Raw genomic sequence first — 24,543 nt, 5'->3', positions numbered from 1 at the left:
TTTTTTCTAACAAATAAAAAGAAAATCTAAGAGAAAGAGTACACCGTGTTCTTGAGGTGCCTTTTAAATGTATTCCTGTCACTGATGGGGCCCCTGGCTGCTGGTTGATCAATGAAAAGATTTTGAAGATGGGTTTAAAGCCTTCTGAAAGTTGTCTCCCAGTAGCTGTCTTACTTTATTTTGTTTTATTTTACTTGGCGAGTAATCATCGGATTTATAAAAAGATACAACAAATTTTAAAATGATACAAAATATCAGTTTCAAAAACCATCAGAAAGTGAGTGCATTTTTTTAATGTTTATTTTTTTATTTTTTTTAAATATTTTTTTAAATGTTTTATTTATTTTTAAGACAGAGAGACAGAGCATGACTGGGGAGGGTCAGAGAGAGAGGGAGACACAGAATCTGAAGCAGGCTCCAGGCTCTGAGCTGTCAGCACAGAGCCCGACGCGGGGCTCGAACTCACAAACTGTGAGATCATGACCTGAGCTGAAGTTGGACACTTAACCAACTGAGCCACCCAGGGTGCCCCATATTTTTTTTATTTTTGAGAGAGAGAGAGAGAGAGAGAGAGAGAGAGAGAGAGAGTGTGTGTGTGTGTGTGTGTGTGTGTGTGAGGAGAGAGTGCGAGCAGGGGAAGGGTAGAGAGAGAGACACATACACACAGAATCTGAAGTAGGCTCCAGGCTCCGAGCTGTCAGCACAGAGCCTGACGTGGGGCTCAAAGTCACGAACCACTAAGATCATGACCTGAGTTGAAGTCGGACGCTTACCAACTGAGCCACCCAGGCGCCCCCAAAGTCGAGTGTATTTAGCCATACTCAGCTCGTAACAGAGTGAATGAGTAAGTGGAATAATAATTCGTGTTCTAGCCTATTGCTACGGGAACTGGCAACAGAACAAGTTGGTAAAGGCAGGCGGAGGAACTCTTTTTTGAAGAATTAGAACCAAGGGGCTCCATAATCACCTGGCATCTGTTCAGTGTTGTACCTGTAGTAGAAACGTGCATGATGGGAACTCCAGGGATCTTTCCATCCTTCACTAAAAGTCCTGGTCAGCTGTGGCCACGGCGTGGCACTGCTTAGTTACCATCTATACTGAGCGGTTATTCGCATAGGTTCCTTGGTGTGTGCACGGTCATCTTCCAGCCTTGGATCCTTGGCAGTCCTTAGGGCCCCTTAATACTTGTGCCCCTGTCTCTCAGTTTCGGCCTTTAAAAAGTCAGTTACACAAGGGATACACTTGGCATACAGACAGCCCATCATTGACTATCCTACGTCGACTTTGGCCTTAATGGAAAAGTTGATAACGTTAGTATCAGCCAGGATGTGGTAAGGTGGGCCCAGCTGTGTGTTATATTGGAAGAATAAGCAGGAAGGATGTTGGGGGACTTCTGTGGCCTTGAGCGCACTGGGATCTTGCTTTTCTTTCTTTTTAGGTTTTAACCTGTTCTTCCCTTCAAGTCTCTGATCTCTGAGACTAGGCCTTCACTTGACGGTCATGTATTTCTTGCTTCTTTTGCTTCCCCATTTCACTCTGCCCTGTTGTTGTGAATAGCTATTTATTTATTAAAAGAATTATTTTCGATGTTTATTTTTGAGAGCTAGAGATAGAGCGTGAGTGGGGGAAGAGGAAGAGAGACAGGGAGACACAGAATCCGAAGCAGGCTCCAGGCTCTGAGCTGTCAGTACAGAGCCAGAGGCGGGGCTCAAACCCACGAACCATGAGATCGTGACCTGAGCCGAAGTCAGACGCTTAACCGACTGAGTCACTCAGGCGCCCCAATAACTGTTTATTTTAATTTTCCACTACACCCTGTTTCTGCATTGGCCCAATCTTGGCTGGCTATCCTTTGCTTTAGACTCTATGACATTGCTTCTATGACATTACTTCTCCATTTAATATATGTTGTCCCACAACACGTTTCCCTCCTTTCCATGAAGATTTTCTTTTTTCTTTTTTAAGAGGAAGCAGCATCTTTTTTTTTTTTTAATGTTTATTTATTTTGAGAGAGAGGGAGAGAAACAGGGAGAGAGACAGAGAGAGAGAGAGAAGCAGGGAGAGAGAGAATCCCAAGCAGACTCCATGCTGTCAACACAGAGCCCAATGCGGGGCTCAATCTCATGAACCACGAGACTGTGACGTGAGTAGAAATCAGGACTCACTTAACTGAGCACTCAGGCGCCCCTCCACAAAGATTTTCTAGACTAATTCTGACCACCTTTGAGGATACTAGCATCTGAGCTCTAGTTTTCTCTCAACCATAAAATTGGGAGAAATTTTTTTCATACCTTAGAAGCTTCCCTGAGCCAATTATTTTCTGGGCTGATAAGAAAGACAGCAGCACTCTTCTAGGTTTGCCTTTTGAGGGTCTGAGTGTTTAATGGGTCTGTCACACAACACAGTCGCTTAATCTTAATATGTAATAAATACAAAAGTATCTTTCTTCACAGTGTGCTGCTTTTCCCGTACAACTATCATTTATATCTCCTCAAAAATAATGTTGTAGCGTTTTGCTTTATCCTGATCTTTGTGGTTGAATTGGTGCCAGTCAGTAACGCCACATTTTGTAGCTGTGTTGCAAAGTGACATCTTCATTAAGGTTGAGTCCGAAAAGCCTATTGAGAAAAGCCATTCAGGGCAAATAAATGCAATGAAATCTGACTTGATTTCCGTTTCCCCTTGCCCATTTTTTGGCCCATTATTAAAGCATTTTTGCCCCTTATTAAAGCATTTCATGAATTCGATTGTTCGCATTTTGCTGAGTCAGAGCACAGTTGGACTTTGGTAGCTGTAAATATACTACATTTCAGGAGGTGTTGCAAATGTTTTTATTAGTGCTGGAGAAGAGATGATATGTACTTTAGAATTTGGGAAGTGAACAAAACACTTTGGGGAGACGAAGAATATTTTTGTCACTTTGTTTTTATTTTAGAGTAATATTATAAACATAACACCTTTCTAGCTTTTCCTGTGTCTATAGTAATTTTGAGAAAGCTGTGTCTAGATATAGTGGTGATGACAGTTTTGCCTAGTATATCAGGGTACATTTAGAGAAAATGAAAAAAGGTCTTAAAGCAACATATAGCTTCTTAGGTTGATGTCTGGACATTTACAGAGAAACAATCTTAAAGGAATTGTATTGTATCCATTTTATTAATGCATATCTTTGATGAGCCTAAACCTGAAGCTAATGGTGGACAAATATGTATGAAAATTGGGGATTGTCAGTAATGAAGATGAAGGAATTCATTCATTTGTTCAATATATATGAAGGGCTTCCTAGATGCTGTGATTTATGAATATTTTTACATGTTTACTTTAGAGTTAAAGATTTTTTTTTGAAATTCATCTTATCAGATTCAATATTTCTTTACGATAATTATAGGACATTAGATTTATAATTTAAAAACCCAGATTAAAAATGTACAGTGTTCAAGAATATTTATCAAGACAAAGTGCTGACTTCACCACACTTAGCAACGTGTGATGTGGTAACACCGATTGATGGAGAGAGGAGGAATCTTGGAGATAATTCAATATACTTATTTATTTGGCAAGTATTTACTCTGCGCTGGCTTATGATAGGTGCTTGTGCCACAGTGGTAAACAACGTATCAATGGCACTTGTATTCTTAGAAACCACATTCTAGTAGTGGAGATTGAGAGCAGACAAATTAATTAAATTGGGATTATGGAAGTTTGTTGAAGAAAAAAAAATGGTGCTATAATAGAAAACAAATGGTAAAAGAATTTTAAAAAGAAGGTAGTTAGGGAGGTGCTCCCTGAAGACTTTATCTGGAGGCTCAGATCCGTAAGAGAGAATGAGCTTGGTAAGGACATCTCACATCAAGGACATCACCTAAAGCAGGAAAGAGCCTGGACTGTCCATGCAACTTAACAAAGGCCTATGTGATAGGAAGGCCGTGTGGACAGCGGTTTAGGGGGGCACTGGAGGGAAGGCAGGGGCCACACTGTTGTGCCTTGCTGTATGGAGTTTGGATTTTAATCTCTATGCAATGGAAAACTATTGAACAAGCAATAGGTATGATCTAATTTGTATTTTTAGAAGCGCACTTTTGGCTTCTGCAAAGAAAATAGTTTGCAGTGGGGCAAGCTTAGAAGCAGGCAGATCAGTTAGGAGGCAGTTTTGTCGTGGACGAGGTCGAAGATCTGATGAAGGTGGGAAGATTGGAGGCTCGCTCTGGAAGCAGAGTTGACTTGACTTGCCCGTGGGCTGGACGTGAGGATGAGACACACCATAGAATCAAAGATGACTCCTAGTTTTGGCCCGAAAAACAGGAAACTGTGGTGCCTGTTGTTCTAATGGGACGCTGGTTGGGTGGGAGTTGCAGAGGAGGGTTAAGGCCGGTCTCAGACTTAGGTTAATTTGCCATATTTGTAAAAGACAGGTGGTGGTGTCCAGTAGGCGGTATGGAGCTGAGAAGAAAGGCACGAGCTGTAGACACAAAATTGGGGGAGTTGTCAGATGGTATTTAAAGCTGTTGGGGTAAATGAGACAATCCAAGGGAAAGATTGCAAATAGAGAAGGAGCATGTGGCTCGAGGCCAAGTGCGAGGATGCTCGAGCATTTAGAGATTTGATGGAAGCAGAGCTGGCGGAGAATGTTGAGAACGAGCAGTCAGGAAGAGAACCGGAAGAGTGTTCCATCGCGGAAGCAATGAGAAGAGAGGGTTTCAGGAGGAAGGGGGTCGTCATTGGGTAGAAAGCTGTCGGGAGGTAAAACCAGATAAAGGCAGAAAAGGATCCACGTACCTTTATAATCAGCTTCTGCTTTCAGAACTCTTATCTTGTTTGTCTTTGCGTCCCCGGCATCTAGCATCTAGCCGGACACATAATAGATACGAGGAAAATAGTTGTCGAATGATTAAATGAAAGAGAGTTTCAAAAGAGAGCTGTATCATGAATGAGTCAGTCAAGAATTAAATTCAGCAGTTGATCTTTTAAGTGAGTTTCTAAATCCATTGAGACAACGTTACTATCAATTGCTAATAAACTGATAAAAATATACCAGAAGTTTTTGATCTTCCGCGTGACTTCAGGAACGTGACTGCATTCTTTTTGGACAAGTAGATACATTCCATCTTTGTTCCAAAAGAGAGGTGCTTACATTGGTTTGGAAAAAGAGGGAATATTTGCATGTGTGCGTGTGTAATGTTCGTTTCATTTAGTGAAACTGGCATCAAAATAGTTCAGCTCCTTCCACCGAAGTTTGAAATTGAAATTGCAGAAATGGTGCTTTGCACTAAAGACATTAGTGTCTTTAGACATTTTATTCTTTCTTGATATGGTCAGAGAGTTTTAGTAAGCCTTGGCCAAGGGAAATGATGGAGGAAGGAATTAATAGCAAAGAGATTTGTTTAATGGGGAAAGAGTCAGTCACTTTTAATAATGTCATGTGCAGCCTGTATCCCTGTTAACCCTTGATTTTCTTCAATCTTATCTCTGCCTCTTCCAAGTGAAGAGGAAGGTACAAATCAACCAATCGAAACTTGTAAGACTTCTACATGATCTGTTAATACCCCCTGTAGATAGATTAAGGAAAAAATAATAAAAGATCTCTTGCAACTCGTCAGGTAGTGGAGCTTAGTATGATATTGCAGAATTAGTAGCGTATAGTTTACTTGCAGTGGGTTCTATCTATAGACAGAAAACCTGTGTACATTTCGGTACTGTATTCAATGCCGAGTCTTCTGTTAATACCAGATTGGAACGCTGAAGGACTTTATTTTTTTTTAGAGAAGGCCCAAGTGAGCGAGGGAGGGAGGGAGAGAGAGAGAATATCCCACAAGGGGTAAAGAGGCAGAGTGGGGGGTGGTGGCGGGGAGAGAAGGGAGAGTGAGAAGGAGGGCTCACCTGGGGCTCATGTTTTTACACGAAGTGGGGCTCACGCTCACCCGATGTGGGACTCGAACTCACCAACTGTGAGGTCATGACCTGGGCAGAAGTCAGAGGCTTCACGACTGAGCCACCCAGGCTCCCCTGAGTACTTTAAAAATATCAATGGCTATGTTACTTCTAGATTTCCAGTACATCCATATGGTGCTTATTTATGCAAAAATGTTTATGCCTATGTGATTTCATGGAATCACTGCCTCGTGAGGCAGGGTTCATTATCTTTTAGCCCAAGATCCCGTAACCAGTCAGTATCAGAGCTAGCCTGCAAATCTAGGTCTCCTGATTCCAGATCCCTATGTGTTTCCATCTCAGACTGCCAGAAGTGACGGTCATGTTCCCGGCTGTACATCCAGGGCCGTGAGGTTGCCGATGTGGGTCACTATGCATAGGGCGAGGAGTACCTAGTTTTTCTCCTTTGTTGCTGGACGTTCATTTGGATTAAAACCCTAGCAAAGAATGCATCATAAATCTCTCCTCCGCATGTGTAAATAGCGGCTTCTTGTCCAAAATCAATAGCCTAGAATTCTAGATCATTAACTTGGCTGTGTTCTAATAGATTATGGTTCCCTATCAAATTAAATTGCTTGGTCCTGGAGGAGGGGCAAGAGTTTTAATCTTTGAGGGAAGTTTCTGGAATGGTGTGTGTGCTGTCAGGCAGCCATTAAGGATTATGGGTGTTGCAGATTAAATTCATTGAGAGTCAGCTGCTGATCTGTTAGGAATGAGTGCTTGGCATCTGTCAAGGCAATTCTTTTAGGGTTTTCTAAGTGACAGCCGTTTATAATAGCAAGAAAGATTGCTTTTAACGAAAAGGCATAATAGCAGAAACCTGAACTCTGAGGCGGTCATGCTGTAATATGAAAGTTCAAATATTGCTAATGTTTCCCAAATCATTGGTCAGAGAATTTAGGCTGTCATAAAAACTGATGCCCACAAAGTGACCATGTAGGAGTGAGGCTCCTTTTGCAAAAAAAAAAAAAAAAAAAAAGGAATTGAAAGACAGAAGCAAATTGTTAGCACTGGCTCTCAAGACAGAAACCATAGATCACGGAAATGACAATCCCTTAGTTTGTATCAGTTTTGTGTCGTCGTTGTTGTTGTTGTTAGAGAGCCCTTCAAGATCTCTCGACTCATCATGTAGAAAGCGATGCTAGTCATGTTTATTTTCCAGGATGGGAGGAGGATCCAGGAAATGAGAGTTGGAACTTGGCAGCTGTTACTCTGAAATAAGGGGAAAAATAGAACCTGTTCCGTTGATGCCAAATTAAAATGGTTGATGGACTCTGGGAGCATGATTCAGGCTAAATGAAACCTGTGTGAGAATCACTTGGAAGAACCTAAAGTCACCCCAAGGCATAGAAAATCAACTTGCGTGGACGGCAGAGCAATACACAGGCCAGAGCCCCGGATAGGCAGAAAATAGGATCACAGCGACAGTTTGTTTCTGAGCTCCGTTTGTCCTAACTTATGGCATCTTGGAAAAAATGCTTACCTTCTATGGGCATTTACACATCTGTTAAAAGGGAATTATAATTGCCTTTCACCGTTAGGAGGATTATGCAGTATTTCTAAAAGTTTTGAGCTTCTTAGAGGCTTATAATTAACAGAAAGTTATGATAAAGATCATAAAGGTTTATATATAGCAAAAATACAACAACTGGATTTTGACCAAGAATTTTCTCACACAAAAATTGCAAGAACTACAGGGTCAGGCAGCTTCGGAGTACATAAGAATGTCTAAATCTTCTAGGCAGGAATGGCGGCCGTTGATAAATGAGGAAGATAATTTCTTTGGACAGAGATTAGCTTTGGATTTTGTCAGAAAGGGATAGTTTAGCATGGTAGGCTGGTTATCTATTGTTGTAAAGCAAACCACTTGAACACATGGTGGTTTAAAATAACAGCCATTTTATTTGCCCATGATTCTGTGGCTCAGCATTTTCTACTGGGTTCTGTAGGGATGATTCTTTGGCTGGTCTCTCTTAGGGTCACTCATTCAATGGATATAATCACTGGTGGTTCAGCAGAGGCTGGTTGCGCCATGATGGTCTCACTTGCATGACTGGTGTTGGTGTGGATGTTGATACTGGCTTTTGTCTGGGCTTCTCGTCTTCAGGGAGAGTAGCCTGGGCTTCTCCACATGGCTGTCCCAGGGTCCTAAGAGGCCAACAGAAGTCGCAAAGCACCCTGAGGTCAAGGGTCAGAACTCTTAGGAAGTCACTTCACTTTGCTATTCAAAGTAAGTCACAAGGTCAGCCTCGATTTCAGGGATGGGGAAGCAGCTTCCTCCACCTGTTGATGGGTCAATGGAAAGTCACATTGCAAAGGGCTGTGGAGAATTATTACAACTCCATTTGCATGCAAACAATCTACTACACATCATGGGGGAAGGGCAAAGGATAGTTAGGTAAAATGGTCTACTAGTAAATTTAAAATTGAAATAGAAGAATTATATCATGAAAAGCTGGGGGAGAAGCCCCAAGATAGCCTAAGATCCAAACAGGAAAGACCATGAACAGTCTAAGTTTTTGAAAGTATACATGAATATTTTTGAAATATAAAAATATGATATGAAGAATTCTTTTTTTAAATTTTTTTGATGTTTACTTATTTTTGAGAGAGAGACAGAGCGTGATTGGGGGAGGGGCAGAGAGAGAGGGAGACACAGAATCAGAAGCAGGCTCCAGGCTCTGAGCGGTCAGCACAGAGCCCGATGTGGGGCTCGAACCCACCAACTGCGAGATCATGACTTGAGCTGAAGTCGGATGTTTAACCGACTAAGCCACTGAGGCGCCCCTGAAGAATTCTGATCTAGTGGTTTTTTGATATAACTGATACGTGTTAATACAGCTTCTGAAATAGAAACCAGGACTTGAGCGGTAGCAAGACAGCCAAGGAAAAAGTAAGAGGATTCTGATACTTGTGGGTGGCAAGTTTATGTATTCTTGGGGTAAGACAGTTTGCTATAGAAGGAATAACACAAAAGAATATTCGGGAAGGAGAATCCTTTTTAAAAAGTGAATTTCAAAAATCTTTATGAACTTAGAGATGTATATCAGTTTGACATGTGTCTTTACATAACAGTCACTGAACATGATGAGGACTCCCAGGCCCCCCCCCCCCCATATTAAACTTTTATCACAAATTCTCATGTTTTTGATCTGGATACACATTTGAAAAATAAACCCAGGAATTATAGTTGGTGAGGATTCTGGGAAGATGGCAAGGTAAAGTGGTTCACTATCCTGCCATTCTCCATTCTACTCTGCCTCTCCTGGCCCAGACCAACCCCTGCAGCCAACAGAACCCGCACTGCAGGGAAATCCTGAGCTCTGTGGAAGTTGAGGGTGAGAGGGAGCGGGTGGGGGCTTACTTCCTGGGCTGGATGGGGCTGGCAATAAAGATGGGCATCTGATAAGTCCTGGGAGAGGATCAGAATGCATCGGATACTATATAGAGCCTGATCTACAAAGGTTGAGGGAGTCTTGGGAGGAAAATTGAAAACCTCCCTCGCCCCACTGTGTGCGCGTGACTGTGTGGGTACGTGTCCCACAAAAGACCAAGGAGAAGACGAACCCTTGGGCTGAGTCCTCCCTGTTTCGGAGGCTGGGAGAGAGAGAGAGGAGATTCTAGAACATAAAGCCCTCCCCCTTGGTGCCTCGGCAGGGCCCTGGTGCCTGCCTGCTGTCGCACTGCTCCAGGAGTCGCTCTACAGGAACAGAGGCCACTGTGCTCCCACTGCTGATGCAGGTGCAGCCACATGGGTCCTCCAACAATCCGACCTGAACCCCAGCGATACAACAAAGAGAAATAATGGCACCACAGCCAGCGAGAAGACAGTCCGTGAGAACAGATAGAACACACGGTTAATGCGATAGAGCAGCGGCTGGAGACGGATGACAACCTGACAAAACGTAGTTAAGAGCGTATAAGGAGATTTAAATGCAGCACGAAAAGGCTTCCTAGAGATGAAATGCGTGAATTTCCAATCAAACATTTCAGCAAATGAATTAAAGGAGGCGGCGATTATTCCTGAGGCTTGAATTAGCACCCTGGCCAGGCAGGCCGAAGAACCCGAGAGCACAGAACAGAAATATAAAGGACGGAAATCACAAGAGAAAATAGATCCAGGAAATGCAATGTGTGAGTAATAGGAAAGGCAGAAGGAGGCAAAGGAACGGATGGAGGAAAGGCCATAATGACATAAATATAAGAAACGATTTTTCTGAGCTTTAATATCAAGACTGGAGTCTATAAATTAAAAAAAAATTGTAATGTTTATTTTTGAGAGACAGCGTGATGGGGGGGGGAAGAGAGAGAGGGAGACACAGAATCTGAAGCTGGCTCCAGGCTCTGAGCTGTCAGCACAGAGCCCAATGCGAGGTTTGAACTCACCAACTGCGAGACCATGACCTGCCTGAGCCAAAGTGGGACGCTTAACCGACTGAGTCACCCAGGTGCCCCTGGAGTCTATAAATTCAAATGGCTCATCAAGTTCCAGGCAAGATTTATGAAAAAACACATCTCTGTATATATTGGGAAAGTGCTTGAACTCTTGAGAATAAAAAGCAAAATCTTAGAAGCTTCCAGACAGAGAAAACAAATGAACTACCATGAAGAAGTATCAGACTAGCCCCAGATTTCTCATGTATGACAGAGAGTGCTAGAGACAGTGGAGTAACTTCCAGAGACAAAAAGCCAGCAGCCTAAAAGCCACATACATACCCAAGCTGCCATTTCCCTGTCAGAGTAAAAGAAAATTTGCTGCTCTGTAGGAACGCAGAGATGCCATCACCCGTTTTCTGACAAAAATACTCCAGAAACAGTATCAAACAAAAAGTATCCACATGAGAAGTTCAACAGAAACACCTCAAGGTGAGGAGAGATACTAGCAGAGGAAATTTTTCTACATTAATCAGTTAACTCAAGTGGGAAGGAAAGAATAAATTGGAAGATAGCAGTCTTGACATTCAATGAAAATGAACTAAAATTTCCCCATTAAACGTTTGATACTGTCAGACTGAGTTAATAAGCAAAATGCAGTAATCTGGTGTTTATAAAAAAAACACTTGAGACAAAGTGAGAGAAGGTGAAAAATAAAAGGATGGACGAAGATCCCATGCAAATACGGACAGTCAGAAACTAGCAATATGAGGTTTAGACAGGTAGTATTTAAGGGAAAGGCGTAAATAAGATAAGCAAAGACATTACATGATAATTTTTAAAAGGCACAGTTGATGAAGGAGGTAAATAAACCTGTATGTATAGAATAACATAGCCACTAAATCTGTAAAGCAAAATTATTACAAATGCAAATATAGTTATGGTGAGAAATTGCATAAACATCTCTTGCTTGTCTCAACCTGTGTTAACCTTGTATAGAACCCTAAGATGGAGAAATTGAACAAATAAAAAAGTTGGATTTGATGGGCATGGGACACCTCACATCCCTTAACACAGAATATTCGTTTCTGAATCAGATGCAAAACTTGATCATATACTTGACCACAAAGAAGACCTTAGCAAATTCAAAGGCAAGGGATTTTTATAGATCTTGTTCTCTGATCATAACACAGTAATATTAGAAATAAATAATGGAAGGTAGTAAAAAGACCCTTTACTGTTTGGAAATTTAAAAACATTCTTTAAAACCTTAGCATCAAAGGAGAAAACAAAAGTCAATTTAGAAGATACCTAGATATCTGTCAAAGGAGCACAATTTATTCCAAAAGGCTTGGGATAGAGTGAAAGCTGTAGCTAGTGGGAATTTTACAGCCTTTAGATGTTTTCATTACTTGAGAATAAAGACAAATTGTACCCTTATTATAAAGTGAGAAAAAAGAATGACAAAACAAACTAACAAGTTAGAAAGAGGGAATAATAAAGATGAAAGCTGAAGCTCATAAAACAAAAAATAATGTAAAGGACAAATGCATTTTATAGTTCTTTGAAACAGCAAAATAGATACAAAGATTCATGTGTTTGATTAGGAAATAAACAGTAAAAAATGTACAAGACCAGAAATGAGAGCAAAGACGTAATCAGAGAGGCAGGAACGAATCAAAGAAGATAGCAAAGAGAACGGTATTCAACGCTATGGCAACGAACTTGAAAAACTAGAAGAGATAGGTTATTTCCTTGCCAAATATAAATGTCCAAATTTGGAAGAAAATAAAATTAGGACTGTATCTTATACCGTATGTAAAACTGAAAACAAGTTAAAAATAAAGCGAGACAAACTTTGTAGGAAAATAGCCACATGTATAATATTAGGAGCAGCATTAAGATCGGAGACCTAGAAGCTACAAGAGAGAGGACGAACACGTGACTGTCCGAAGAGTCAAATATTTTGCATTTCAAAACATATGAAGCAAAGCCAATATAGTAAAATTTGAGGAAGCGTTTGCAATACAGAGGACAGAGTTTCATGTGTCTCATGACAAGGAATGTTTACAAATGGACAAGAAAGGCCCAACAATCCAATAGAAAAATAAGCAAAAAATGAGAAGGTGTAGTTCAGAGAGGAGCGGACACAGAAAGCCAACAGGTGAGAAGGCACTCAGACCCAAATCATGATGTGTCACCCCTCAGACGGGCAAACATTTGAAGTCCAATAGCATCTATCACTGGTGGGGGACAAAGTACATTTATTAACACTGGTTGACGTACGTGTTACACTCCTGTTGGAGAGCAGGCTGGCCACATCTGTTAGGGGTAACAGCTGTTTGACTCAGGAACTCCACTCCTTTTCTTTCAAAGAAATAAAAACACCCGGACGTAAGGATGCGTATCACGAGGTTGTGTTCTGCCGAAATGTATGTGTTGGGGTAGAATGGAGATGGATGAACGTCTACCAGGAGAGAGGTGGTTGGCTGTATTACGGTGTATCCAAATGATGAATGAAATACGCACGCATGAAAAAAGGAAGTTTTCATCAGTTGACTTGAGAGCTTTTCATGAACCGTTATTGAATGGGAAAAGCAAGATGCGGACAAGTGGGTATTAAATAGTCAAGACAATGGAAAACACGGTGCTTGTGTGTGCCATTATAATGATATGTACTGGATAAATAAATGTACATGGAACTATATACGGAAGAAACATACCAGCTAGTTAATATGTGTGACCGGGGGGGGGGGGGGGGGCGGGGAAGAAGGTCGCATTGACGCTGATGTGGATGGAGGGAGTGAAGAGGAGAAATGAGCCAGATACACAAGAACACACACACTCATGCGTGCGGACACGCGCACACACGCGACTAATAAACAATGATATTTATGACGACCTTTGCGTGTTTAGTAAATTTAAATTTGTATGTATATGTGCATGTGTGCTCGCGCACACAAGTGAAATTTTAAAAGTACATGTATCCAGTTTTACAAATCATTTATAATTTCTGCCCTAGCAAGGAGGAACCTAGATCTAAAAACATAATACATTCTCAAATCAAATACAGCATGGTAATTGTGTCCAGGGCTCTTGGAGTTGTAAGTAGCAGAAATCCAATCAAAACACCAGCAGAAGCAAAGAAGGGAATTCATTGGCTCACAGGAGCCTCCACTCATGTCCGGTTCACCTGTCGTCAGGTGTCTGCCTTTTGCCTCTGTCTGTATCTCCACCTTCTGCTGTCTTGTATTTCTCCTTTTGGTTTTGGCTTTGGCTTTGGCTTTGGCTTTGGCTTTTTCTCCCTTTTTCTCCCTCTGGAGGGCAGGACAGTTCCTTGAAACATCTTTTTCTGGTCTGTGCGCCCTCCCTCGGCCTTCCGGGTCACAAAGCCACACCTCAGGAGAGAAGGGAGGCGGAGGCAGCGCGGGCAGTGGATGGTAGAAACACAAGTCACGTGGTTTGAGTGCGCGGGGAGCACGTCCCCGCAGAAGCGGTGGCAGTGGCAGAAGGGGGTGCAGGTCTGTGTAAAGGAGAAAACCAGAAGATCCCAGGTAGACGGAAACCACAGATGTCTGCTGGAGGCTTTGCCTCAAATAGAAGCAAATTTTGCATCTTTAAGATCAAAAGAATTGAGCAGTGGAGGAAGTGGGTTTGAGTCAAACAATAAGTACCGTACATTTAGGGCAGTGCAATTAAACGTTGGTCTGATAGCACCAAGATTCACAGTAGGTAATTATTTACGTGGATGGTCTTACCCCAGATGACTTATAAAAGGATTAAAGACTATTAAGTGGTTGATAAGGAATATCACCTTCATATATTTAAATATGTATTTTTCCAGGAAAAATAAAGAAAACCTTTTCCCAGCTTTATCGAAATGCAGTTGACATACACCATGGTGTAAATTTAAGGTGTAACCGTGATGTGATACGTGTACATATTGCAAAATGTTTACCACAATAACATTGGTGTAACACATCTGTCATCTTGCATAATTATGTGTATTTATTTTTGAGGCAGTTTTAGCATGCCAGACTCTCTCCCCTGTGCCTGCTGAGACAGACTTTCAGCAGTAGTTCTCCTCAAGGAACGCGCCAGACCGGCGTGTCTTAAAGATTCCGTTCATTTCAATATTGACTTAACAGTAGTGCCTGGATGTTTAGGTGATAAATAAGTGACATTTCAATTTTGTGGAAGAAAAAAAAAAAGAAAAGAAATGGAATTACAGATCATAGAGGGAAAGATAAGTTGATCTGAAATACCTACTGACAGAAAAATCCAGGCTATTAAAAATACCAAAAATACGTAGGTATTTCCTTTCCCTTCCCTCCCCTCCCTTCCCCTTCCTACCCCTCCCCGCCCTCTCCCCTCCCCTCTCCCCTTCTTACTTCTTACTTTTTACCGTGAAAGATAACACCAGTACAGAAACAACGTATTGCCCGATGGCATGTCACCAAGTGAGCACTCCTGAGAACCCAGAGGACCATCAGCCTATCAGCCGGTGCCCTCTGACCCCGCTTCTCCACCCCTTCAAAGGCATCCGAGATCCTGACTTGGACGTTAATCAATTCTTGGCTTTCTGTCTTAGCTTTACCACCTAAACTTGCATCTGCACAGCTTAGTTTTGACTGTGTGTGTGTGTGTGTGTGTGTGTGTGTGTGTGTGTGTGTGTGTGTTTTGAGCTTTCTAAAAATGGAACCCTGCGGTATGTGCTCTTTTGGGTCTGACTTCCTTCACTCCGCATCGTGACTGTTGCCCGCAGCTCTTGTCAGGGGTGAACGCATAGCTTTTGGAGAACCAAATAACTCTGACTCATGGCAGCCCAATGAAGTTACAGATTTTTGGTTATTAGTCGAGTCCTTTGAGAGACCCTCGAGTCACAAGGAGACAGATGAAGTATTTACTCTTAAGAACTCCAGCAGGTGGTACCCTGCCTTCCCGAGAGGAACGATCGCCATGCTGCTTTATGGCATCCCAGGAAGAAACCCTTGTCCTGGCCGCATTTCCAGGGATGCAACTCAAGGCTGTCAGCCAGCCCTGCCCAGGGGGGGGGCCTCTCTCAGAGGCAGGACTTAAAGTATTTCTGCTGGTGAGAGCAGGTTTGCTACAGTTGGCCTTAGGACTGAAGTAGATGTCTCTTTGATTGGATATTCAAACATCTGGTATTTTCTTTGCATGTTACAAGAAGCCCCCGATGTGAAGTTTTATAAAGAGGAACATTATCACATAACACAGTGTCACCACCTTCGAAGGTCCAATAGAGTGGTTTTCTGTGACAAAAGGAAAGCTTTATTTCAAAGCGTGAGAAAGTATTAATGGGACAAGCTGCTCATCAAATGCTGAATTTTCACATCCATATAAGCTTCTTGCTGATGTTACTAGATGCACAGTCTAGCTTTCTCTGATTTTGCTAACTTATCCTCACTGAATATTTCACTTGCTGTTTTCCAGCTGTCTCGGCGTATATGTTTACATTTTGTCTCTTACTTTTTCACACACGTTCACACACATCGGTCCTTTCGATGGCGATGGAGGCAGTCACTGCTGCGAATTCTACCCCTAATACTAGTTTTAGCCCACCTGGGTTTTGGAAGGCATTAAGGCTGAGTGGGAGGACTGCTGCACAGAGAACAGAACATACTCCTTTGGGATGGGCCTTTGGTCTGTGCGTGGCCACAGGGGGCACCTGACAAGGGGGAGCTGTCCAGGAAGCGGAACTGCCCGGTGCCGGGCCCCATTCTGTGAAGGTGGCGAGGACTGGGTATAGTGACAGGGATAGAACATCTTCGTGGCCCTTGGCTCCCCTCCTGGAGATAGATGTCCATCCCACAGGAGACCAAGAACCCAGCTTTGTAGAATTGTGGGCAAGATACAGTCCCATTTCGTGATCACATGGGCACATGCTTCAGGACCAGGAATGAAGAAAACATTGAGGGCACATGGAAAGAAAGGGCACAGAAGAGAGGATGTGTGTGTCTGTATATCCTTTTTTTGTGCATAAGAGTAGATATACAGAAATTGGCTTATGATGGCAGTTTTGAAATACATGCATTCGTATACAATAAACTCTATTAAAAAAAAAAACCCGGGGCACCTAGGTGGCTCAGTGGGTTAAGCCCCCAGCTTCGGCTCAGGTCATGATCTCATGGTTCGTGAGTTCAAGCCCCACGTTGGGCTCTGTGCCGACAGCTCGGAGCCTGGAGCCTGCTTCGGATTCTGGGTCTCTGTCTCTCTCTGCCCCTCCCCCAATTGTGCTCTCTCTCTCTCTCTCTCTCTCTCTCTCTCTCTTTCCCTCAAAGATAAATAAATGTAAAAACTAAAAACTAAAAAAAAACCAAAAAAACAAAAAAAACCCTACCTCCGTGTTTTGGGTCATACTAGAGATTCTGTTTATGGAGTGAGTTCCTTTTCCCAACATTATGTCTCGTAACTGCCATCCATTATGCCTTTTTGTATTATATGATATCAATTAACAAATTAGCTGAAGTCATAAAAAGGAAGATAATATATATTCACAAGCCAGCTGTTCATAATTCCAAATATTTCAAGTCGAGGCACCCGCTGCCTCTTCTCTGTTAAGCGGGATGACCCACAGCGAAGTTAATCCTCGAAGAGTTGTGCTGGGCTTTCTAGAGCTGCTCCGGCAGGCTTCCGCCACTGGGCTTGGAAGTGTGCTCAGAAATTCAAGTACATTTCGATATTTTCCCCAGCAAAACATAAGATCAATCTCTTACCAAAACAGTCAAACACGTCAAAGCCAAATACTGGTGATGTGGAGACGGCCCAGACTTCATCCCCCTTTGTGACTGCTAATAATCGAGGACTGACCGGGCGCACGAAATCAAGCCTCAGCCTTCTGTCCAAAGCCAGTAACAGCACCCGAGGGCCGACGTTAGGCACTGTTGACTCTATTATGCTTTCTGTTCACTGCAGAGACAGAGTTTACGTGAAATAAACTGGGCGAGTAGGGGAACTTTGAGGACTTCGTCCCCATAGCCATGCATGCACGATTCTTCTCGCTTAGAGATGCAACTGTGCGTGTATTGTTTACTTCTCTTTTAAATGTTTGCTTATTTTTCTAGCGATAGAGCAGGAGTGTGAGTGGGGGAGGGGCAGAGAGAGAGGGAGAGAGAGAATCCCAAGCAGGCTCCGTGCTGTCAGCGTAGAGCCCGACGTGGGTCTCAAACTCAAGAACCGTGAGATCATGACCTGGGCTGAAATCAAGAGTCAGATGCGTACACACTGAGCCACCCAGCTGCCCTTGTGTTTACTTCTCTTTTTTGAGAGTTAGACTTGGCCTGGTTGTAATGCTTGTGTCACGTGTCATCTGCCCCATTCTTCCCGGAGTGAATTTATCCTTAAGGCTTTCCTTCTTTTGTGTGTATTCCTAAGCACTGCTGAGGGTATTTAGAAGACTGGCATTTACACTGTTGATGATCTGAATCAATCAGTCTGTACTGAATGGAATTTGATTGCAAATGTATCTGTTTCTGATACATGTCCCGTTCTGTTTTCAAAGGGCCCAGAAATGTTACGAGTTTCAGAGAGAGAATCTCTGTATCTAGTCAAAATCACGATGCTCTAGAATGTACTTAGACCAGTAGGAATCTGGATTCCTTCTTTCCTACCGTATCTGTGGACTGAGAAAGCTAAGCATGGAGACAACACTTTCCTGTCCTGGCGCAGAAATGTGTGAGGAGGTGAAGGGGCTCTAACCTTTAAATCTATGGCTTCTCAGCCACCGGAGCGCAGAAAATTCCAGAAAGCCCTTTTCAGTGAACTCTTCACTATATTAGAATCTCTTTTTTTCCTTTGCAGACCCTGCATGTGGCCTTTTTAAATATGTGTTTGAGACAGAGTGAATGTAGAAGCTCAAAATGCCTGGACGATTTCTGATTTCTGTCCCTCCTTTTCCTGCCCTTTGGCCCCACTGCCTGATTCGGATGATGTGATATTCAGAGGGACACCTTAATCGAAGTCATCCTTCAGAGAGACACTTCTGGCCAAAGACCGTGTCCACACCATTCAGGATGGCCAGTCAGCCACCGGAAGATGGGGCAGACTCTCAGGTCTCCGACGAGCTCGAGTGTAAGATCTGTTACAATCGGTACAACCTGAAGCAGAGGAAACCCAAAGTGCTGGAGTGCTGTCACAGGGTCTGTGCCAAATGCCTCTACAAGATCATAGACTTCGGGGACTCCCCGCAAGGCGTCATCGTCTGCCCTTTCTGCAGGTTTGAGACCTGCCTGCCGGATGATGAAGTCAGCAGCCTGCCGGATGACAACAACATCCTGGTAAACTTGACTTGCGGAGGCAAAGGCAAGAAGTGCCTGCCGGAAAACCCTACCGAGCTGCTGCTGACCCCCAAGAGGCTGGCGTCTCTCGTCAGCCCTTCTCACGCTTCCTCCAACTGCCTGGTCATAACCATCATGGAGGTGCAGAGAGAGAGCTCCCCGTCTCTGAGCTCCACTCCTGTGGTCGAGTTCTACCGGCCTGCAAGTTTCGACTCTGTCACCACCGTGTCCCACAACTGGACCGTGTGGAACTGTACGTCCCTGCTGTTTCAGACGTCCATCCGGGTGCTGGTTTGGCTGCTGGGTTTGCTGTACTTCAGCTCCTTACCCCTAGGGATCTACTTACTCGTGTCTAAGAAGGTCACCCTCGGGGTCGTCTTTGTCAGCCTCGTCCCTTCGAGCCTTGTCATCCTCATGGTGTACGGTTTCTGCCAGTGCGTTTGTCACGAGTTTCTAGACTGCGTGGCCCCTTCTTCTTAACCGATGCGCAAACTAGGAAATTTGACACCCGTTGCCACCTTTGAAGTTAGGTCACCCATCATTTGCTTATTTTGTATTTCTCTGCGAGGAGCGTCCGTGACCTTAACGAAGCCGTTGGCCAAATGTTTGTGCTCTCTTTTTCCACCGAAACCTGGACTCCGTCGGTTTTCCTGTGTGCTGGACATAAAGACGTTCATTTCTACTTAGGGGTGGGCAAAGACGCAGAAATGTAGGAGCTAAGCCTTCCTAGAGCTCTTCCGGGGAGTCTTCCCCCAGAAATGGCCAAGATCTCCCCCAGCCCTGCTAGACAGGCCCCAGGGGCGAGGGGTCAGGCTGTAGTAAAGTCTTTGTAGACGGCTAGGGATGAATGATTTCTCTCGTAATCCTCGAGAATCTGTGGTGGAGGGTAGACACGAGAGGAAAGCTGTTCTGAGACACGGCCGCTTAAAAAGTGTGACTCCCCCTGCGCCCCTCCCCCCCCCCCCCCCCCCCCCCCCCCCCGCCTCCCTTCCCACACCTGGTTGTTGACGTTCCCTGGAATCTTCAGGTGTTTTCTCTCGAAGTTGGGGCCACTGTCTGTGGTCTGCTGCCCCAGCGAGGGGCTTGTTCCCTGCGCACAAGCCCCTTTGCCCAGAGCGAATCGGCCTCGTGCCCTTGTGCGGTTTCAATTAAATACCTGTTTTGCCACATCACTGAAGAGAAATTAAACCCACCGTGGACTTTGCATCACAGCGCCCTTCATGACAGAACATGGCCCCTTGTCTTTGAGATACACCCTTCCCTCCGTATTTATTTTCCTCTCGCCTCAGTCTTCTCTGAAATTCTCACAGCCCGGTTATTGTTCGTGGAAACCTTCCGTGGCATCTCTCCCTAAAACGTTTTCGTTGAGTTTTGTCTTGTCAGCCACCTTGTTCAGCGAGCCCCACCCCTTACCCAGAATGAGGTTCCCCTGGAATGAGTTGTTAGACACTCATGAGGCTTCCCCCCCCCCACTGTATTTCAAATTCCACGGTGAACTTCTGGAACTTACTCCTCTAACGGTTTGGGGTGAATGAATTGTGGCCGTGGAAGCCCAGAAACAATTGTGGAGATGTTCTAGCTCACGGTCTGAGGTGCCGCGGACCGACGTATTTTGCTGTGCTGTACTGAATTGTAACCCAAACACAGTGGTTTAGGCCTGTGTGCAAAACTGTGTTGCAGGAGGCCGGGCAAAGAGATGGGCCAGAAGCAGAGCCGGCGGGCTGCTCGAGAAGACCCTCCCAGGAAACACAAAGGAAATGGCAGAGAACAACTTGACATATCGCGGGTCCCGTTGGCAGTCCGTTTTAGAACGGGTTCAAGTTCTTACGTAAAGATTTCAAATAAAAGCGTAAGCCGTGTGACTCGTGTTAATGATTCTGTGACGGAGAGGTAGTCAAATATATATATTTATGAGAAGAAATTGTCTAGCAGGTTTTAGGTTTGAGGGAATAGAATGTCCACAGAAACTAGGCCAAAAAAAAAAAAAAAAAGCGGTTTTCAGTTCCTAAAACCTGTTACTGATGATTAACATTAAAATATTTATTTCTCTTAGAAAAGGGCGTTACTAAGACTACTTGAACTTGTTGGCGATGAAACATTCGTTGCGTGGCACCGTTACAGTGGGTCAGTCCAATCTCCGAATTTTTGGGAAGAGTTGACGCTTATTTTTAGAATAGTCGTAGTTTGATTTTAATCATATAACTATTGACTCTGAGAATATGTCCACCCAAGGGGAGTATGACGGGAAAGCATACGTGGGGTGTGGCCCAAAGAATTGGAGCCCCAAGTTACAGCTCAATACATTTATAATTTCATAAAATCTAGTTTAGATAGCATTGTGAATGCAGTTTCCAAAAACCCATTTGTACTTAGAGTAAATCTAATGTTTAGGAGGTGTTTTGTGGTTCGGATTTATATATTTATAAGGTTTTTTTTTTTTAATGTTCATTTTGTCTAAAATGTAACATCAAATTAAATTGGTGAGTAATATGAGATTTCTAGAAAGCTCTGGTTGTGGGTACTGTGCATTTTGCTTATTTGTGTAATGTCTGCAGTGCTAAATTCGTGTTTCTTTGGATATTGTGATAGTCTCCTTTTTAAAAAGTTGCTGGTAACTTCATTTGGTTCTAAAGAGTTTTAAATGGAAGACAGCAAAAAACTCTTCATGCTGTTGAATGAAAACATGACAATGCTTCAATATTTTATCCACTGTGATAATATTTTGTTTGTCCATTAAATTGTTATTGTTTCCACACCAGAAGTGTGATTTCTTTGACTCATTCAGTTATTACTTTGGACTTCTGTTAACGTCAGATCATTGCAAACCTGAGCTTTCGGAAACACGGACGAAGATGAAACGAAACCATTATCTTTACCTTGATAAATAACATTTTTGGTTTTAATTTGCTTGACTCATTTTCCGGAATGTGCCTTGCCGCTCAGCAGAACAGTGTCCGTTTTAGTCGGGGAATCACTAGCCTTCTGTGATCTGGGCAAATTTTTTAAATTACCCGATCTTTAAATGTGACCGTTGTTAGGCAAAGTAGAAATCACTTGGGAATATGTCATGATTCCCTGTTTACGATAATTAGTGAGTTGGCACCACCTGTTCATCAAGAGTGACGGTTTCCTTCTGAAATTTTTGCACAGATGAGCAAGGAATCTGGTTAAGGAAGGGCATTGCCTGCGCTAGTCATGACTTAGATGAGTCATGCTTAACGCTGAGAGACCCGCAAGTGACGAGCGTTTGCCTGGTTTTGAACGGACACCCTGACTTTGAAGAAGTGTTCTGATATGTCATCCAGGTAGATGCAGATGCCGAAGGAATCCTGTATTGATAGATAAACTGACACCGAAGTATCAATGCCATGTCTTTGAGTCCCGGAGCACAGAAGATGGGGGGAAAGAGTTAACTTGAGTGTAATGGGGGCAAACTATAATCCTCCCTGTTTCTGCATTTTTTTTTGTGGCTTGTTCTTTTTCCCCATTCTTTTTGGCAAAAAAAAAAAAAAAAACAAAAAAAAACCTTGCATTAATTCTTTTTTTTTTTTTTAGCATTTGTTTACTTTTATTTTTATTTTTTTTAATATGAAATTTATTGTCAAATTGATTTCCATACAGCACCCAGTGCTCATCCCAACAGGTGCCCTCCTCAATGCCCATCACCCACCCACTCCTCCCTCCCACCCCCCATCAACCCTCATTTTATTTTCAGTTTTTATGAGTCTCTTATGGTTTGGCTCTCTCCCTCTCTAACCCCCTTTTTTTTTCTTCCCCTCCCCCATGGTCTTCTGTTAAGTTTCTCAGGATCCACATAAGAGTGGAAACATATGGTATCTTTCTCTGTATGACTTATTTCACTTAGCATAACACTCTCCAGTTCCATCCACGTTGCTACAAAAGGCCAGATTTCATTCTTTCTCATTGCCAAGTAGCATTAATTCTTTTTTATTAATTTTTATTTATTTATGAGAGAGAGAGAGGGTGTGAGCAAGGGAGGAGCAGAGAGAGGGAGACACAGAATCCGAAGCAGGCTCAGGCTCTGAGCCGTCAGCACAGAGCCTGACGCGGGGCTCGAACTCCCAGACCGCGAGATCATGACCTGAGCCGAGGTCGGACGCTTAACTGACTGAGCCACCCAGGTGCCCCAAATACTTGCCTTAATTCTTTTGCAACACCCGCAGAAACACCACAGACTATTCCAGAGCTTTCCTCAAAACCAGTGGGAGGCGTGGTTACAGGTAAGATCTCTGAGAGATGTTCACCATTTGCTGGGGAAGCTTGAGTGCAGTGTATTTTCCCCATCTCTGCCCATCTGTTAGATGTTACTTCTCATGGCCTCAGACACTTTATGAATTTTTGCTCTTCTGTGAGGACCTCGAGGCTTCATGTTGGGTCTTCCCTGACAGGTTTATTTTTGTGTAAAAGAGTGTTTTGGTTTTTTTTTTTTTTTAAAGAAGAATGTGCACGGCTGGATGTTGGAATTTGTGTAAATTCCAAGTGAGTCCTGGAGGCTATACAGATTCGACTCAGTTGCTTATATCATGTAAATTCGTGGTATAATTCAAATCTCAACTAAGTATACTCAGTATATAGATGTTTACGGTTTTTAGGGGCGCTTGGGTGGCTCTTCTGGTTAAGCGTTGGGCTTCGGCTCAGGTCGTGATCTCACAGTTTGTGGGTTTCAGCCCTGCATCAGGCTTCCAGCTAGCTGATAGCACAGAGCCCGCTTGGGATTCATTCATTCTCTCTCTCTCTCTCTTTCTCTCTCTCCCTGCCCCTCCTCCACTCACTCTCTCTCTCTCTCAAATTAAATAAACTTTACCCCCCCCAAAAAAAAAACACGGATATTTATGGGTTTTGACATGAAGATGCTTTAAATTTAGGAATAAAAAAAAAATTATGCCCTGTGCATTGTGTATACTAACTAGGGATGTGTGGTAATGTATTTTTAAAAGTGGCTGAAGCTTGATTTGATGAAAACATTCCATTACCTGGGACAATTACCCTACAACCATTTTTAATTAGCCAGGAGTTTATTAGATTTGCACCCTATTAACATTTTCCCTTTACGCTGAGATGGTGGGAATTTTATAAGGGAAAAGAACGTGCTCTAACTTAGTAGGTCAGTTTGGATCTTAGGTTTCCCATGAAGTTCAGTGCTTTAGTTAAGTTTTTTTCAGCAGTTCAGATCCATTTACCACAGATCAGCGGTCTGGCCCGAAGACACACATTTGAGAGTCTCTGGCATTTCGATGGCAACTGAAGCTAAGAAAGTAGAGACAAGGAGAGCGGGAGAGAGCAGAGGGTCAAGGTTGAGCTCTCTGAAGTTCTAACTGAATGATCAGTAGCGGAATTGCAAAGTGCAAAGAAATTGCATTAGTGCAGCCAGAGCCTGAGGAAAGAGGTACAGACACTGGGGGATGTGCGGTCACAGAAGCCAAGAGAAAGGAGGTGGAATTAGGATGATTAGATGAACACACGTGAAAGCAGATGAAGATGATTTATTTTGATTAAAAAATTTTTTTTAATTTTTTTTTTTTTAACGTTTATTCATTTTTGAGACAGAGAGAGACAGAGCATGAACGGGGGAGGGTCAGAGAGAGGGAGACACAGAATCTGAAACAGGCTCCAGGCTCTGAGCTGTCAGCACAGAGCCCGACGCGGGGCCCGAACCCACGGACTGTGAGATCATGACCTGAGCGGAAGTCGGCCGCTTAACCAACTGAGCCACCCAGGCGCCCCTAAAAAATTTTTTTTAATGTTTGTTTATTTTTGAGAGAGAGAGAGAGAGAGAGAGCATGAAGGAGGGGCAAGGGGCAGAGAGTGAGGGAGACACAGAATCCGAAGCAGGCTCCAGGCTCCGAGCTGTCAGCACAGAGCCAGACGAGGGGCTTGAACTCACAAACTCTGAGATCATGACCTGAGCTGAAGTCAGATGCTT

General features: G+C 43.3%; 1 protein-coding gene and 1 pseudogene across 1 annotated transcript; one reads left to right on the top strand and one right to left on the bottom strand.

The window, feature by feature from the left end:
• Positions 1 to 941: 941 nt before the first annotated feature.
• On the bottom strand, positions 942 to 15,263 carry LOC122220626 (annotated as a pseudogene).
• Positions 15,264 to 18,168: 2,905 nt separating this feature from the next.
• On the top strand, positions 18,169 to 19,527 carry RNF182 (ring finger protein 182). The gene has a single exon (XM_042937237.1). It carries the CDS (start codon positions 18,336 to 18,338, stop codon positions 19,077 to 19,079), a length of 744 nt encoding a protein of 247 aa, XP_042793171.1. The 5' UTR covers positions 18,169 to 18,335; the 3' UTR covers positions 19,080 to 19,527.
• The last annotated feature ends 5,016 nt before the right edge of the window (positions 19,528 to 24,543 follow it).

The sequence above is a fragment of the Panthera leo genome, chromosome B2, assembly GCF_018350215.1.
Source record: "Panthera leo isolate Ple1 chromosome B2, P.leo_Ple1_pat1.1, whole genome shotgun sequence".
Classification (NCBI taxonomy): Eukaryota; Metazoa; Chordata; class Mammalia; order Carnivora; family Felidae; genus Panthera; species Panthera leo.
Note: the sequence above shows the minus strand (reverse complement) of the source record. Positions and strands in the feature narration are given on the sequence as shown.

What these genes read in the sequence shown, in the direction of transcription:
- RNF182 (XM_042937237.1), top strand. Translation starts at nt 18,336, where the DNA reads ATGGCCAGTCAGCCACCGGAAGATGGGGCAGACTCTCAGGTCTCCGAC.